This window comes from Eucalyptus grandis, chromosome 4 (genome assembly GCF_016545825.1).
Source record: "Eucalyptus grandis isolate ANBG69807.140 chromosome 4, ASM1654582v1, whole genome shotgun sequence".
Lineage (NCBI taxonomy): Eukaryota > Viridiplantae > Streptophyta > Magnoliopsida > Myrtales > Myrtaceae > Eucalyptus > Eucalyptus grandis.
Window position 1 is genome coordinate 12,965,717 of NC_052615.1, and position 18,807 is coordinate 12,984,523.

General features: G+C 38.9%; 1 protein-coding gene across 1 annotated transcript; it reads left to right on the plus strand.

Moving 5' to 3' along the window:
• Positions 1–772: 772 nt before the first annotated feature.
• On the plus strand, positions 773–6,457 carry LOC104442649 (S-linalool synthase). The gene is made up of 12 exons (XM_039310704.1): positions 773–1,120; positions 1,562–1,757; positions 1,940–2,163; positions 2,714–2,837; positions 3,866–3,981; positions 4,095–4,321; positions 4,406–4,521; positions 4,613–4,711; positions 4,795–5,010; positions 5,211–5,340; positions 5,445–5,690; positions 5,866–6,457. The coding sequence occupies exons 1-12, from the start codon at positions 793–795 to the stop codon at positions 6,361–6,363; spliced, it is 2,520 nt and encodes an 839-aa protein (XP_039166638.1). The 5' UTR covers positions 773–792; the 3' UTR covers positions 6,364–6,457.
• The last annotated feature ends 12,350 nt before the right edge of the window (positions 6,458–18,807 follow it).

The window sequence follows — 18,807 nt, forward strand, 5'->3', positions numbered from 1 at the left end:
TTTTCCCTTTTTTACTCTAGCCATCTACTGGCAGAGGCAAGGGCCGGTCAATCAACTTCTTAGACACTGTGCCTACCAAGGCTTGACCTTGCCATTCTAAGGGAGGTCGGCCTTGCTAGTGGCTAGGCAAGGTCCACCTCTCCGACCCTCACCTCTGGCTAGTCAATGAGGCCTAGTGCAACTAGCTAGAGGAAGAAGGAAAGGAAACAAGAAAAAAAGAAAGAGAAATAAAATAAATAAAAGGAAAAGAATAAATAAATAAATAGATATTGAAAATTTAACAAAAATTCTCTATGTCAAAATTGATTGCACCATGTAGGATGACTTGCGTTTATGTTAGCAATTTCCAATCAAAATTGGCTAAATGGATTTAATTGATAAAAAATAGGATTTGGAATTGAATTGGCATAATTGTAACAAATTTAGAACTTTTTTTTTTGGGTAATTTTCTCTCATTTTTTAGCTTATGAAAGTCTACCAAGAAAAAGAAAAGAAAAAAACAACCAATAAAAGAGATTGTTCTTTGGCTGAGCGAACTTATCTGATCTACCTACCTCATAGAAAAGGGGTTTGCCCCACTAGGACTATGACTCCACAGAAGAGCTTGTTCAACCTATCTGCCTCATAGAAAAAGAGTTTGCCCCACTGATTCTTCTACTATGGTCATGATTCACATTTTGACATGACAGCTCCGAAAACGAATCAACTCAAAGCCATGAATAAATAAACCTCATAGGTTCGTGCAATCTCCCATTCAAAGAAGCCAGCCAATTTCTTCTCAACAAAATCTTCATGGAGTCCCAAAAATCATCAATTCAATCTCTTGTCAATACGATAAAAAGAGATGTACTTTCTGTCATGGGCTCACACTCATTCCTCTCCCCTTCACCATATGACACCGCATGGCTAGCAATGATTCCTGATCCTCACCGACATGAACGTCCCATGTTCGAGGGTTGTCTTAATTGGGTGCTTCAGAATCAGAATGAAGAAGGCTTTTGGGGATATCATGATTATGATAGACATGAAATGCCCGGTGGAGTGGAGTGTCTTGCTTCGACCCTTGTTTGCATGACCGTGCTCAAAAAGTGGCATGCCGGTTCACCTTTAATAGAGAAAGGTACTGTGTGCTTCACTTCCAATCAAAAATGATTTTTCTTTATTAACACCGACTATGGCCATTGCAAATGTGATTTTTCTCTGGGATAAAATATATTTTGGTGAGTAGATTACTAATCAAAACTCCACACATAACTTTCAAATAAACACACAATTTTCAATCCCCTTTCATTAGGCTACTCAACTATATTCTAACTTTCAATCCGGTGATTTGAGCACTTTTCGACACATAAAATCTAATTTGGCTTATAGACAAAATAAAGTCAAGTGATGATTAAAGAAATTCGAACTTAGGCCAATACAGACATGATATTTCCAACAATGAGAAAGCTTATGAAAGACGTTGCAAGTAACTATTGCATTTGTTTCCTTACTGAAATGCAACCGTCATATAATTCTTCACATACTCTTCTCCAATACTTCTCGATTTTTCACGTTGCAGGACTAAAGTTCATTCACAAAAATGCGGAATTACTTCTTTCAAGATACACGCATGGAAAGTTTTCTCGTTGGATTGCTATTGTCTTGCCTGGAATGGTTGAATTGGCACGTGCTAGCAGTTTGGAGGTCGTATTCCCCGAAAGCGTAGACCGTGCTCTAGCAGATTTATTCATCAATCGACGACAAATTCTCGAAATGTAATTCTAATACTTTCCTTTTTATTGGTCAAAAGATATCATACACTTCTTTTTTTTTGGTAAAAGTTCAAAAATAATCAGAGCCTCAAATCTTAAAATTAAATATGACAAGTACCGACAACTCCTATGTTTCTTCCGCTTGAGATGCTATCACAACTTTTAGGGGTTTCGCCATTTTGCAGGGAAGAACTTGTGGACAAGAATCAATATTGCCCGTTGTTGTCGTATCTTGAGGCATTGCCTTCGACATACAAAATCAGCCATGAAACCATATTGAAGCATCTGGACAGTGATGGTTCTTTATTTCAATCACCCTCTGCAACATCACGTGCATACCTATCCACCGGGAACGAAGCATGCCTGGCTTATCTTCAATCTCTTGCTTCGAATTGTGCTTCTAGTGGCAGTAAGGGAACTCTACGTCCAAGAGATTTTTAGATGCTTTCGGAGTATATCATTCTTGTTTCCCTGACTAATGTCATTTCATGAAAATAATATTTATCACTTTCGGAAAAGAGAATAAGGCAATTGTAGTTATAGACTGGTTGTGGTTAACTTGAGTTGATGAAAATGTCGTATATCAAGAGTATCAAAAATATTTCGCTCTATAGAAGGTATGACAAAGGATGCATTAACTTCATTGCGATCTTTTTTGTTTCTTTTAGCTTGACTTTTGTGACGGCCTCAAAGAGGAAGCCATTCGCACATAGGAACAAAACCAAAGACTTTGATAATTAAGCGGGTCAATTCAGTAGTCCTCGTAAGAGCGACTGAAAGCTAAACAAATGAAAGCTGATTTTATGAGAGTAGGGTAATCATAGGATACGCCGAAGATTTTATAAAAACTGATTTATCCATTATTAATTTGGAAATTGGTTTATCGAATGCATATATTTGTCTTTTCTACCAATCATGACCCTCCAATATCTTTTGGCTTTTCTTGATGATTGAAGCAGTTCCATCTTTCTATCCCGTGGATGAAGATCTTACAAAACTTTCCATGGTTCATCAACTGGTAAGATTAGGGTTGACCGAGTATTTCAACAGGGAGAACGATGAAATTTTGGCAAAAATCTATCGGTTAGTAAAAATTCCTAGTCTCTCTGTTTTTTTTTAAAATAGAAAATCTCCCAGGCCCATCCCTACAAAGCTAGGAAAATTAACAAAAAATTCCTAAACCTCTTGTACTTGTGATAATTTAGTCCTAAATATTTTGACGATTTTCCAATTTAGTTTTAAATCTTTTCACGATTTATCAATTTAGTCATTCTATTTAATTTTGATTAGAAATCGCTCCTAGTGACAATTTTTCAAAAAAATATTATGAATTTTATTATTAATTTTTTTTCTTTTTTTTCCTAGTCGAAAATTGATGAGGGTTGGCAACCCTCGTTTGGTATAGGTGAGAGTCTTTGTGCCCTTGCTGGCCATAGGGGAGGGTGTTGGCCTTCTCATAGATCCAAGTGAGTGCTGCAATGCCGTAGCCAAGCTATGAGTGAGGTTTATGGCCCTTGCTTAGTCTAGGGGAGGGTTTGTGGCCTTCGCTTGGATTTGGGCAAGGGTTTGAAACCCTCACTTGTGGCCGGTGAGGGCATGGAGGCCCACATCCAGACTAGGCAAGGGTCATGACACCCTTGGCCAAACCATGCTAGGATTGCCAACCCAGAATTAGGGGCAAAAAAAAAAAAGGAAAGAATAAAGAAAAAAAGAAAGAAAGAAAATTTTCAAAAATTTTAAAAATTTTAAAACAATTTTAAAATTGCTCACATTAGAACCAATCATATCACATCAAACATTTGGCCTTGACTAGACTATCGTACCAATAATTTCCAACTAAAATTTTGGGCAAATTAACTAAATTAGTAAATCGTCAAAAGACTTATGACTAAATTGACAAATCGTCAAAATATTTACAATCAAATTGACACAATTGAAATATTTAAGATTAAATTGGCATAAGTACAATAGGTATATGATCTTTTTGGTAATTTCCCCTACAAAGTTGTACACTAGTTTCTATGTTTTAGTAGCAATCACTTTTGAGGTCACTGAAATTGTCCATATGACATCTTTAACTAATTCAAGCATATCAACATATCTTTTTTCAGGAACTACAAGCATGAAAAAGAAATCACAAAATCAATTCATTTGATCGCTGCGGAGCTATACAAAGATTGTTTGGAATTTTGGCTTTTGCGCATGCATGGTTATAGGGTATCACCATGTATGAGCTGCGAGCTTTATAAGTTCCTCAATTGGTTCCTTTTCCTTTGGGTCATTCACTGATGATTTTTTTAAGTGGTTCAATTAATTTCAATTAAATTATGCATTTTGCAGCTAGCTTTTGTTGGTTTCTCAATCATGAAGAAGTTCGAGATCACATTGAAAAACATTATGAATACTTCTCGAGCGTGCTCCTTTACATTTATAGAGCCAGCAATCTTATGCTTCCAGATGAATACAAACTCGAGAAAGCAAGAATTTTCTCGAAGAAATTTCTTGAGAAAATTGCGTCTAGAGAAACAAGAGATTCAAGCATCATCTCATCGAGTCACTGCAGAATGGTTAGTAGGAATATTCAATACTTCTTTTCGTCCCCTAGGCTATAATTGTTACGATATCGATTGATGCTTGATATTTCCGTATAGATTGAGCACGAATTGGGTCTTCCATGGATGGCTCGACTAGACCACCTGGAACATAGGACGTGGATGGAGGAAAAAGATGCTTGTGTACTATGGATGGGAAAATTTCAATACAATAGGTATTTATGTCTTAAAAGGGACAGTCTTATCTTGTCGTATTACCATGCCATAACATGCAAGTAACCTTTTGCTTTTCTTTGGTTTCATTAGGCCATCATTTGTTCATAATCAAGATATAGTGCAACTTGCTCTGCAGAACTATGTATTGCGACAATCTGTTTACAGGATGGAGCTTGATGTAGTAAAGAGGTATATATGCAAACTGCATAATAGCGTATTGTTCATTAGCAAGTACTTATTCCTAATGACTGTTATGTAATGGATGAGTTCAGGTGGTCCGAGACAACCGGACTTAGAAAGATGGGGTTTGGTCGAGAGAAGACATTGTACTCTTATTTTGCTGTTGCCGCTTCCATTTCTCTACCTTGCAACTCCGATGTTAGAGTACTGGTCGCCAAGAGCGCAATCATGATAACCGTTGCCGACGACTTTTTCGACATGGAAGGTTCATTAGAGGATCTGGAAAAACTTACTAATGCAGTTCAAAGGTATGCTTATCACCGTTAGTAGTTGTTTAACTCCAACTTAGTATTTCAATAATTTATCTCTAGAGTTTGCATTGACTAGACTATATGCACGAGGGGATGCCTACATACAAAATTAATGTGTGTACGTTAAACTGATAATTCCATTCAATTATTTATCCTTCTGATCACCCCTTTTTTATCGGTGACAAACATTATATTAGGTGGGATGGGGAAGGATTAACTGCGCACGCCAAGACCATATTCGAAGCCCTCGACGATCTCGTCACTGACTTTAGAATGAAATGCTTCAAACAATCAGGGAAGGACATCAAGAAAAACCTTCAAGAAATAGTAAGTCTCGTGTTCCCACGTTATACTTCTCTTTCTTTAATTTGCTACATCGAGCAATTTCTTCTGCTGGAATGGGCTGACATGCTATGTGTTTGGTTGGAAAGTGGGGCGAGACATTTCATTCATGGCTCATGGAAGCGAAGTGGAGCAAAAGCGGGGGTGCGCCTCCAACGCAAGAGTACCTCGATGTGGGCATGACATCAATCGCAGCACACATCTTAGTCCTTCCCTCTTCGTGCCTCGCGAGCCCCACGACCCCGTTGCATCAGCTGTGGTCCAACGCTTACCAGCCCATCACCAAATTGCTCATGGTCATCACTCGTTTGTTGAATGACATCCAAAGCTACGAGGCAAAGTTTTTAATGTTGGATAGCATTAGTTGAGGCTATTTGAACTGTTGAATATGATAGAGCTAAGTCTGGCCGCTGCTCCCTGAGTGGCGCTTGTTCATTGCTGCTCTTATTGTGGACCTACATTCACTCTCTTATTTTGTCTCCGTGTTTCTACGATTTTCTCACATTACAGAAAGAAGAAAAGCAAGGGAAATTGAACTTTGTGCTGCTCTACCTAAAGGAAAACCCCGAGGCCAGCATTGAGGATTCCATCAACTTCGTGCAATTGCTGCTAGAACAACTGAAGAAAGAGTTCCTCCTACACGTCCTTGAGGAACTCTGCAACTTGCCTGAACCGAGCAGGCGGCTCCACCTCGGGTGCTTGAAAGTGTTCCACATGTTCTTCAACTCCTCTAACCGCTATGACTCAGAGACGGGCATGCTCCACGACATCCAGAAAGCGCTTGTAGTCCCACCGCGAGTCCCCAAATTGAAGCCCTTGAGGCCTTTGCCGGAGCAACTGGGACCGAAGCCACGGGAGTTTGTGACCAAGAGCCTGTATGGCCAAGTCGGCCTCGAGCGTTTTCCTAGGAAGAGTTTTGTTGGGTATCGAATATCTTCCCGAACTGGCCCAGTGGATAGATGGGAGAAGATGTACAAGTCATCTAATTTTAAGTTATGTTTCGCTTAGTTATAGCAGTAGTAAATCTTCATGTACCATGGTCATGAATTAATCTCATAGGTTCCCCCACCTGAAGCTATTTTGGTTTATATCAATAATGAAATAAGTGTGTAAGGGCAGAGTACTCTCTCCAAGTAGCTTATAAAGATGCGTAAATCGGAAGTGGACAGTTCATCCACATACTTCAATGCAATAATATTTTGTGCTTCAGTGTCATTGTTGTCCATGTGGAAAGCGTTACAAATCGACCTTCTAATTTGGTTAGAATTTGAACAAATTTGGATATTCTAATTGAAGATTCAGTAAAAAAGTTTCGGTAAAAATAGTAATGGTTAGTTATCATATTTGATGGAGATTGAGTTGCGATGAGTGTCATCAACACAATAAACTAAATTTGAACTATTGAAAATAGTGAGTTTAATATGGGTCCATTTAGTAATGCTTATGTTATGGAGAATAATTTCTTTTCAAAATAGTCTTTTTGTATTTCTATTCCTTGGAATAATTTTTTAGGAAAATAACATGTTTGATAATTACATAAAGTTTTGATTATTGGAATGGAAAAAAATTAATGTGTTTGGTACATATCACAATTTTTTTTTTTTTTGTAACATATTATTTCTTTTATTTTTTAATAACTTCTTAAGTTTTTTTTTTCTTTGCTTATTCTTCCTTGCTGGTAGCTGTTGATAGTTGGTTGTGGTTGACGGTCGGTTGGCGGAGGTGGTGGCTAGATAGCAGAGGGCGGTGGCAGCAAACGGCAGGCGGGAAGGAAGAAGAAAGAAAAAAAAACTTATTTCTAAAAATTGTTACAATAACTTTTTTTTTTACTTCTTATTTTTGTTCAAAATTTATCCCCGACCATTTTTCTATTTTGGAGAATAGAAAAATTAGTTGAATTATCAAACGGATTTATCTTCTTTTTTTGTTCTAGGGAAAGAGTAGAAAAATAAAAGAACAAGAATGTTAACAAATAGGCTCTATAAATCTCAAGGAGATTCCATCAAATGTGATGCTTGTTCAATTTCTGCTTAGTGCATTACTTAGATTGCAGAATTATTTTGTGAGAGAGAGAGAGAGAGAGAGATCACAATTAATCGGTGGAAACTAGAATTGTGGGATCAAACACGTGAGAAGAAACGAGATCATGAACCTTGGCTATCCCACTTACCTCAGCGTGAGGGCCACCGCCACCACAGCCGACTATCGTTGCCTCCGCCCTCGACCAAAATCGTGACATTCACTTTCCACTACTGCCTGCCACAGATTTTCACCACCAAAGCCTCTAATCTCGGCTGACTCATTTCCCTCTGTTTTCCACTCGCATGGCCACGACTTGTCCACATTGTCGTTCATCCCAAGCTTGGCCAATGCGCTCGAGCCTCAAATCTCATATATGAGTTTGAGCCTACCCTAGATTTGACATCGAGGGATCGAGCCTAGCGTTGCCAAGCCCGAGATCCGAGGCTTGCGATTGAAGGGGTTGGCTCACACCCGAGGGTGAATCGTAAGGAGGAAGGTAGAGGGCTTCAAGATCGATAAAAAAAAAAAAAAAAAAAAAAAAAAAAAAATGTTGACAAAACTTGGGAGAAACAGATGGGCTTCCGAAAAAAAAAAGAAAAAAAAAAGGAACAATTGTCCTAAAGGCACCACCTTAAAAAACAAATTGCCAATGGGGCTAAATTTATTGTGGTATATATACTAAACTAAATTTGGATAATTAAAGATGATGGAATTCATATGAATTTCGGGTGTATCTCATGAGATTTCACAGCTGAAATTCAGGTTAATATATGCATTAAATTGGTTGAAAACTTGTAATAACATACCGATTTGTGGGCAGCTGTGCTGGTATTTGTTCTCCCCCGCTTCAATGAGGTCGAGAGTTCGAATCCCCGCGGTGCAAGCGATTTAAGTGGGGGGCCCTGACGATGGGTTGCTGGGCCAACTTCCCCTAGGTATAGTCGTTGTTGGGCTTCCATCGCAAAAAGCCTATGAGACCCCGAATTGGCGTAAGCCGACAAGGGTATTGCTCCGATGGATTCTCGGTCACCAAAAAAAAAAAACTTGCAATAACATCGCTAAATTCATACATAGCAACATATCACAACACACTAGATATAAATTCTATTAACAAAAAAAAAAAAAATTCACATGATAGAAGATGTGGAAAATTAACTTGGACTATAATGTTTAAGAGTAACAATCGAGAGAGTACCTTATAAATTTTACTTGAACGTGAACGGAGAAACCAGGAGATGAGGACGGCATGAAATATGTTTTAATAATTGAAGAAACATGATGGACTTTTTTTTTTTTTTTTTTTTGGAAGAAAAATAGGGAAGGATTCAAATATGCCATATTCTAGACGTGTATGGAGTAAAAACAATAAAAAGAGAGAGAGAGAGATGGGCTAGAAGCCGCGTGCTTCGATTCTTGAAGAAGCTAATTAGCCTGTCCTTGTTCTTCTGGCATTAGACGAAGAGAGGAAGGGGAGTTGCGACTTCTAGTGACTGTACTGTGCATTGTAATCCCAACACAAAGTTTCTTTACATACGAGCATTTAAAATGTCTTCAACGGACATTCTAGATCTCGTCGATGGATCCGCGTGCAATGGCAACCTACCCTCCAAGGAATAGTTCATCGGGAATTTTTAGAAGCGCCCCTTGAACATTGCACTAAAGACAACAAAATTATGAACAAACAAACATTACTGCCAAGCTTATTATACTAAAAATGCAATGTCCAAAAGTGCAGGACAATTAACAGGCCTACCATAAGCCGCAACGTTCAGAAAACAAATGAAAAAAAAGCCTAATTTCACAGAATCATAGGTAGTCACCCGGTGTATAGGAACAGACGATTTATATATGCTACATATAAAATTTGATTTATTTTCACAATTCACATACTAATTACAACATACTTATGAATAAATGATAACAGATGTTTATCTTAATCATATCGATTTCAGCACTCAATACAATTAATTCATAAGTTACAATTGATGCAGGATACTAGTTTATACCAATATTACTATTGAACCAATGCATGGTTTTTTCTTAATATAAGATGCATCGATTAAACTTTAATGATATACCTAACCATTTGGAAAAAATAATTAATCTAATTTTTTTTTTTTATTGAAAGTCCTAAAACTAGTTTTATATGGATAAGTGTATTGAAAATTTTAAAACTTATCAAAAATACGATTGAGTCTCAAAATTTTCAAAATATGCAATCAAGTCCTTAAATTTGTTGCGAAAATGCAATTGGGTCCTAGAACGGAATGTAGTTTCTTTAATGACGGAAATGTTGATTATGAAATGCATTCTATTGATTAATTTTTCGAAAATGATACAAGTGATCATTTTAAAGATAATGTTTTACAAATCGTTGATGTTTTGTTGAAACAAATGCATCCATCAGCAGGATTCCTTAAGAATAGACATCTCGCAAATCAATTCTAGCTGTTATTCTGGTCTAGATTGGCTATTAGTCAGTTGGAGTCATTGTTGAGGGATGAAGACTAACAACTGACCAGCTAGCATCTTCAGGAGTTCCAAACGAGGAAGTAGGTAGCTTGTTCCAAGAATTTGTGGAGTGGCAGGATCAATAAAGACTGAATTAAGAGGACTCAAGTGATGGAAATTTATGCGTCACGATTTTAGTACTTCATAACTTATTATCCAGGGTAAGTTAAGGCACCCGCAATTTTTTGTCTAAGCGCCATCTCTTATTTTAGTACTTTAGAAGTAGCTTAGTATGCGTAGATACTCTCATCACTTGATAGCCTAAGTTTCAAATATACGTTTATCACCTCACATTTCATGAACTTTCAGCGGTTTGATTGCACTCGTTTATGTCACAAGTTGATGCATTCTTTAATCTCACCACTGAAGGACTCCATATTACAGTTTGCATCCAAATTGAAGTTCAAACCAAGTTAGCACATTTAGCAAATCGAGCAGATTTCTCAAGTTCCACCAATCAGAAAATGCTACCAATTAATTTGTCAGTTCAACTGGGTCCTCCTGGGTATTAGGAGTTGGGCCTACTTTTACGTAATTTGAGGTAGAGTAATGCCGAAGTTGGTTGATGTTCTGTTCATACAGCATGTCCGGAAATTATGGATAGTGAAAGATGACATGACATCAATAGACTTGGATTAATGGACCTTTGATTTTCAGGGTACTTCCATGAGATAGGGATGTCAAGTTACCCGATCCAACCCGACCAGAATTTCTTGGGTATTTTCAATTTGGTTCAAGTTTCATGTTTCACGTTTTGCTTTCTTTTCTTTTTTTTCCTTTCTTCCCTTTCTTCCCTTCTTACCTACGTAATCTTTCTAAAGCACATGCCACATATGCAGGATTGTTTATAAACAATTATTTATTCAAAAGTTGCGTGCAAAAAAGAATATTAAATTAACTTATAAAGAATGACCAAGATAGTCAAAATGTCATTAATGGCGAGCAAACAGAAGAGTACTTCTAGATATATCGAGTTCATCCATGAAATCAATACAATCAATGATGTGACCAAATACAAAGACAAATCATTTCCGACGTAAATGAAAGTAGGAAAAATAATCTAAAACACGAACTTTCGTGAATCAACAAGAGAACAACCGCCTCGCTTGCTTCAACATAGAATTGGCTCTCATGATTGGAAGGTTGATTTAGTAGGGGGTCAACATATTTGGACGATGGATCATTGAGGACACTAGGGGCGAGTGTGGCGGTGACGGTCGGCGGCCGGCGGTCGTGCGGCAGCGGCGGCTGGCGGGCCGGCGACGGCGACCGGCGGCGGGAGGCAGCGGCAATCCGTCGGCAAGATTAAAAAATGAATAAATACAAAAAAGAAATTGTTGCATTATCAAACGCATTTCTATTCTTTTTATATTCCAAAGTATAAATTTTGTGTCGTTATCAAACGGGTTTTTTCTTTCGCTAGAAATTGTTAGGAGCGAAATATAAAAGAACCCTTTCAGAAAAAAAACTCTTCCCGGAATAGAAGCGTTTGCATGCGCTACTGTGGTAATCCGCCGAAGGTCTGGCGAGGAGCGGCGGCGGGCGTCGGAGCTCTGGCGAGGGTGGACCGGCGGCGTTAGCAACCCGGCAGTAGGGGTACGGCAGCAGTTGGCGTCAGTCGGAGAGGAGGGTGGCCCGGACCGGCGTCGAGCCGTGGGTGTCGCGGCGTCAAGGGCGCGGCGGAACACGGTGAGTCGGAGGTCGCTGAGCCGCGAGTCGAGCAAAGGAGACGCGGCATCGGGGCAGAGTAGCGCAGGAGATCTGGGCGCTGCAGAGGCGGGTGCAGGCGGTGCGGATTCGGTTCAAGCTGCTGCGGTGTTGCCGTCGCAAGTTGCTACAAGGGCTAGGAGGCGCAGCGACCGGTGTGGGCTGGCGTCGTGACTGGGTCGCAGCAAAGCAGAGCAATTGCAGCAGTAGTGAGTGTTGGTGTCGTCGCAGAACGGATGGAACACAGCGGGCGCGATCGTCAGGGGCGCGGAGGCGCAGATATGGTGCAGCGGAGGTGAGCTGCTGAGGTGGAGGTCCTTCTCACGGAGGGTAGAGCGTCAGGGCTTCGAGTCGTCGGGGCAGGGGCGCTGATCGAGGTGAAGGCGCACGACGGATCGGCGACTGGCTCCGGCGTCGGGACTGGTCGCAACGGCAGGGAGCAGCTTGGCGTCAAGTGATCACTGGAGATGCGGCGAGAGTCTGAGCGGATCGGAAGCGGCACCGCCGGCAGAGGAGCGGCGGTCGGCGACTCGGAGGTGGCTGGTGGCCCGGGAAGCAGGCGGTGCAGCTGCTGCGAGCCGGGCGAATGTAGCGTGAAGCTCCGGCGAAAACCAGCGAAGGAGACAAACAAACCCTCCTTTTCTCTTTTTTTTTTTTCTCTGTTGACCGGTCACTCTCACGTCTTTCCCTCTGCTCTCTTTTCCTTCTGATCTCTTTTTCCCTCTACAGCAAGTCAGCAAAAGGGAAAAAGAAACCTGCTCTTTTTCTGACTTTCCATTCCCAAAGCACCGAAACACCTTCTCGCTTTCTACCCTTTCTCTTTTGACTTTTCTTCCTTTCCTTCAAAAAACTGAAACCCCCTCCTCTGTTTTCTCTCTTTTCACTTTTCAATTTTTAACCAAAAGAAACCCCCTTGCTCCCGAAACCTCGCATTCCTTTTTATAGAGGAAAGACTTGGAATTGTTGAAAATCCGGCGATATTCACTCAACTTCTTCAACAAAAAAATGGCTCCAAAAATCAAACGGTTAATTTTTTAAAATTTTGAAATGAGAATATATTTTCAACAACAAAAATTTTCAAAAACCGAATTTTATTTAATTTATTATTTTTTAAAATATTAGGTGTCAACAAAAGTATTGGGGGACAAAGGTTTAATTGAAAGGATAAGCTTGAAGACTACTTGGACCAAGTAATGATGTTATAAGATATTTCTTTTTGTCTCTCTCTCTCTCCACCAAACTTCTCGAGCACGTCCTCGCAATCCATCCTCTTCACGTCCTAGCAAAATCATCACCAGCGAACCAAATTCTGCTTTGCTGCCTGTACCCGTCCACGCAATCAAGCAACGCTCGAAGCTGCTCCATTTCCGCGTGGTCTTCCCCGGCAATTCGGCCCAGCGATTGGACCATTTGAAGCCGTGAGCAAGCCAGCCCAGTTCGGTCTTTCTTCAGTCCACAATCCACGTGAAGTTCAGCCCAGGTTGCGGCCCATTTTCAGCCGTGAGACCCAAGCCCAGCAGCCTATTTTTAGTCCTCCAACTCAGCCAAGTCTTGGGCCTGCGAAGCAAGTCGGCCCAAGTTTGGCCCAAGTCCAGCAATTTGCTGTGGCCTTGCAAGGCCTTTGGGCCCGACCTGAGTAATCGTTGACGTCGCCGAAAATTCGGATTTTGGCCGTTGTTGCGCCGTCGCGTCGCCGTTGTGGTGTTCCAGTCTTCGCTTTGCCAAGTAAGTAATCTCACTAATCCTTGCTTAGTAGACTAATGATCCTTAAGGGTTGATTAGATTTAATTAAGTACAATTAGGTGGTTAGATTAGAATGGATTAGTGATTATTAGTTAATTGCATTACATATTAGTTAGGTGGTTAGTGTACTTAGCTAGAGAACTGCCTATACTATTTATTGAATGCATCTTGGGATTTGTCCCAACCCTTATTGGGCTTCAATTAGGCAATACGGGCCTAAATTGGATTTTTAGTATTTATTTATTAATTTTCGAAATGAATTATTTAATTATTTATTTTTCGGAAATTAGGCAAGGATTGCCAACGATCGAAATTTCGTGTTGATTGCAGTGGTGCTCTCTGTTTATTTAATTGAGTACCTAGTTGTGCAAATTGAGTGCAAATAGTAGTTGTGGGTATTTATTTCAGAAATTGAATAACTTCGGTAATTGAGTGGAGAATTACCGGACGTCGGTCTACAGCATCAAAATCTATTTTTGTACTGCTGAAAGGAGTGGGTGAATAAAAAAAAGAAATTATTGTATTTTGGCTAAGGCCGATCGTGTGCCCACACACGTGGACTTTTATCAAATATGATGAAAATAGTAAAATTGATTGTGTATTCGGAACAGAAAAATACTATAACGGCTCGATGATTCGTATGTCATTTGGAGAATGGACGTTATACTATTACAGCTCGATGACTCTCATGTCATTTTTGGAAAGAATTGCTTGTATACCAGCTTGATGGCCCTATAGGTCATCTTGGAGAATGGACGGTATTAAATGTCGGCTCGGTGATTCTATAGATCATCTTGGAGAATGGACGACATGCCATAACGGCTCGGTGACTCAACATGTCATCTTGGAGAATGTACGTTATGATGAATATGCTTGGTGACTCTATATGTCATCTCGGAGAATGAATATTATAATATACTAGCTCGGTAACTCAATAAGTTATCTTGGAGAATGAATAGTATGTTATAGTGACTCGGTGACTTAGTGTGTCATCTCGGAGAATGAATCGTATAATATACTGGCTTGGTAACCCGATGAATTATTTTAGAGAATGGACAGTATTGATTGAAATAATCAAGAATGGTTTGTTTGATATGTAATCGACTAGGTCGATTGATCGAGATATTGATATGTGATGTGACTGCTTGGGTGCCTATTGAACTGTGCTAATATACAGGTGGAATCTAAGGCCAAGGTAAGTCCTCTGACTCGTGTGTGCATAGGCAGCCCGATTAGCATATTGGTTTCCTAATCGAGTCTAGTGGGGTAGAACTTGCTGAGACGTAGTCTCATCCTGGTTGTGGGACAACATTTCAGGCCTGTAGATGAGCCTGTGAAGAAGGAACTAGAAGAGGACGATGAGCTGGTAAAAGATGAAGAGCTTGAAGGATGTGAGCTTAGTGAAGAAGAGTCAGAAGAGGATTGGGATGATTGTAAGTACAACTCGGATGGGGATTGAGATCTCATCCTCTTTTGTGAATCTTGTCTAAATGTGAATAGTGTGAAACTATAATGTTATGAATAGTCTCGTGAATAGACTTTGAGTTATGCCATGTATAAATGTTTGGTTGTAGATTTCAATATGAAAAAAATATAGCCTTACTTTTCTATCCCATTGTGTTATTGTCTGGGGATTTATAACTGCTTCCGCATGTGCTTAAAAAAGGAAAGGATCGGCGATACTTAATCCTGGGATATCGCATTATAAAATCGACCAAGTAGAAGGATGTGTGCGTGCCCGAGAATCGAGGCGTGACAAGAAACTTCTCATGTAAGCACCAGGAAAATCAATGACCCATGAGTTCACATCTATCCATGTCATTGGTTTATCACATTGATAACTCTATAAAAATAGAGTTATTTTACCTATTTTAGGCAACAATTAATGCATTATCTATGAGAAAATATTTGGATTTCCTTCTGATTATTTAAATTTTCCTTGTTTATGCAGATTAATGAGATATGGAGAAGATAAGGAAAAGAATGGCAATTATCAGGAATTCAAATAAAAGCAGCAGTGGAAGATAAATATCAAATCAGGAAATTCTTGATTTTGTTCCCTAATGTTATCTGCAAGCGTTGGGAGATAAATATCTTGGATATATCCTATAAATAGGGTTTTTTTGAGAGAGAGTAGCTAAGGTTTTTTGAGAGAGAGGGGAGAGTTATATCGTTTTTTCATTGTTCTGAGAGTTTTTCAAGTATTTTGAAGAGAAGACAAAAGTGGTGACAGAATTATTGTTCTTTGATTCAAGATGCTGGGTTTGATTTATATTTTTACTTTTTCTTTTACTATGTTATAATTTTCTTTTGTTAGGGCTACGATGTAGCCTAACCATGATGATATGAATTTCATGATTTTTATGTTTTACAATTGATTTTATTCATGTGAGTTATATATTATTGCGTTTAATGCTTTTGAGTGACTGGCCACCACTTGAATGATTTGACGTGCATGTTTGAGACTGAGAGGTGATAATATGCAATTGCTCATTATAATATATAACCATGAATTAAACGTTGATAGAAATATACTCCGTTATTTGTGTAGCTTTCGGTGATAAGGTGATCCAAAAGACTCATTGTAAACTGGGAATATTCATAGTTTTTAATGCACTCATGTTTATTTTAATTCACATAGAGATATAGTGGATTAATAAGCTGAGTAGGTTTGCTATACCTAGAGATAGGATAGTAAATAGATTAGAAAATTCCGCTATCACATGTTTGATATCGTTCTTGTATTTACAACAATCTGAAATTCATATCTAGTGGTTATGGTGAAATCAAATGCTCTAACATATTTATCTGATTGATTTTACTGCATTTAGTCTTCAAGTTTTGTTTTTAATTTATTCTAAATTATATTTTGATTTGTTAGATAAATTTTAGAATTAATCTATTTTAGTATTTAATTAGTTTATTAATCATCGATCTCTGTGGGACGATACTTTTTCTCATCATTATATTACTTGTTCGATACATGCACTTGCGTTTAGAATTTCACGAACACACATTGATAATTGACACGAGAAGAAAATCGAGACGGCAAACGGTATCACAAGAGGGTTTCCTGATTGGCAAATTTGTCGTCATTTCATCTTTCAGTGCCAATTATTTTGGGACATGCCATATGTGGACAGGAAATAAATTCATTGGACATATTTCCTACGATAGACAGTGACTCGTGTGTGTCCAGTTTTAACAGTGGACAACGTAGGTGGTGTTCCACTCGATAACAGATAAAGATCACTTCATTGTCTGGTGGGCCATTGGAAATCCTTTGAAGCCAATCAGAATGAAGGACAAGAAGGCTCGTATATCTGAACTCGAAATATTTTCACTTTTAAGGGGAAACGAGTAACTTAGGAAGTTCTATCAAAAGAGGAAGTTAAAATTTGATAGTTTGAGAAAATTTATTTATCATGAACTCACGTATGTCAATCTATACACATCTTAGTAACATAAATAATGTTCCATTAGTAAATTCTGTAGCATATCTATAAGCTATCATTGACACTAATTAATATTACTTGTATGCAATAAAGAAAAAGGGATTGAATTAATGTTGTACATTTGTCACAATATTTGTTAAATATAATTGTCATACTATGCATTCACTATTTATACTATAGCAACTTAGTTGACACAATGGATTCTACCTAGAAAATCACACTAATGTACTTAATGTGCAAATATCACTTAGCATCAAACATAGAACTGAAAACAATGGTTGAAGTTGTCGACTAGCACTTAGTTGTGTAGCACTTGGATTCCTCAACCACCAACTTGGTTCTGACAGGTTTTGAGGGTACAAATTCCTGGAGGAAGCCAAGTCTTTCGAAATTGATGTGCCAAGGGTTGGCCAGACGAGTTGAACATGAATGAAGATAGTACAGCACTGCCCGGATGGCATAAATGCTTGAGGAAGCAAAGTGTTTGTACTTGACTTTGCCATTGATGTTAGCTATATAATATAAGAAACTTTGATTTGGTACACTAATTAATTTAAAAAAAAAAAATATCTTCCATAAATACAGTTCATGTGTTGATGCCTATAAAGGTTTTTATCTTCCAAATGGAATCATCCCATATGAAAGTTTAAGAAAAATTATCAAAAAAATCCTAAATTTACTACAATTAAATCAATTCAGTTATAAACCTTTCAATTATACCAATTGAATTCTAAACATTTTAAAGATTTGTCAATTTAGTTCATCTGATCAATTTTAATAAAAAATTGCTAATATAGACGTCGATAGTCCGATATGGCACAAGTGGCATTGGACAACCGATGTTGACGTTGACAATTTTCATATATTTTCTGATTTTTTATATTGTTTGTTGTTTTTCTTTTCTTTTCTTTTCTTTTCTTTTCTTCTATTTTTTTTCCCTTTTTTACAACTCTAGGCTAGTGAGGTCGTTGGCCAACCCTTGCCGACCATAGGCAGGGCATTGGGTCCTTGCCCAAATCTAGGCAAGGGTTGATGCCCTTATAGCTATGGGCGAGGGCCTTTGCATCCTTGCCAAGATCCAGGCAAGGGCGCCAAGCCCTCGCCTAGATCTAGGCGAGGTCCACAAAATCCTTGTGGGCTATAGGCAAGGGCATCGCAAAAAGAAAAGAAAAGAAGAAAAAGAAAAATAAAAAGTAGACGAATTCTCAATACCTCATTATGACACAGTTGAACCAACAAATTAATAGCTAGCATTTTCCAGGGAAAATTGCCTAAAATGTCTTAATCCTATTACACTTTTGTCAAAATTTTTATTATAAACCGTTCAGTTTTGTCAATTAAGTCTTAAACTTATTCACATTTTGTCATTGAATCCATTTAGCTAATTTTAACAAAAAATTACTACCGTGGATACCGGCCCTTCTACATAGCATGATGGTACTGACATGGACAGTTTTTTTTATAGTATTTTAACAGTGTTTTGGTTTTTTTTTCTTTGTTTTCCTCACTTCTTCCTTTTATGGGTGGCCAAATAGGCTAGCCTCGCCTACGTGAGAGTCACCCTCACTTGGGCAAAAATGAGCATCAAGGAGGGCTCCCCTTACAAGATTTGTCAAGGCCAAGGCAACCTGGTGAGGTGTCGCCTGGGCATGGGCAAGGCCTAGTGAAGTTGCCTTGGCCTTGTGAAGGTCGGCCTCACGAAATTTGGCTTGGGGCTAAGCTTTTTTGAAGAATCGACAAATGCTTGTACAAGTCTTTGAGGATGAGTTGTCGAGTTTATCGAGATCCTAGGGCTCGGCCATGTTTGCCACAAGTTTCGAACTAATCTTAATTTGTCCATCTTTAGTAGCCTCAAGGCCCCAATTCTATGACAATGCCAAGGTCCAAACCCGCCCACACTAGCCATCTAGATTGGGATCATGCATTGCCCCTCCTCCAATCATCAAAGTGGTAGTTCGCCCCTCAGGGTGTATGCTCGTGTTAACAAACATACGGTGGGTCCACTTCCACTGTA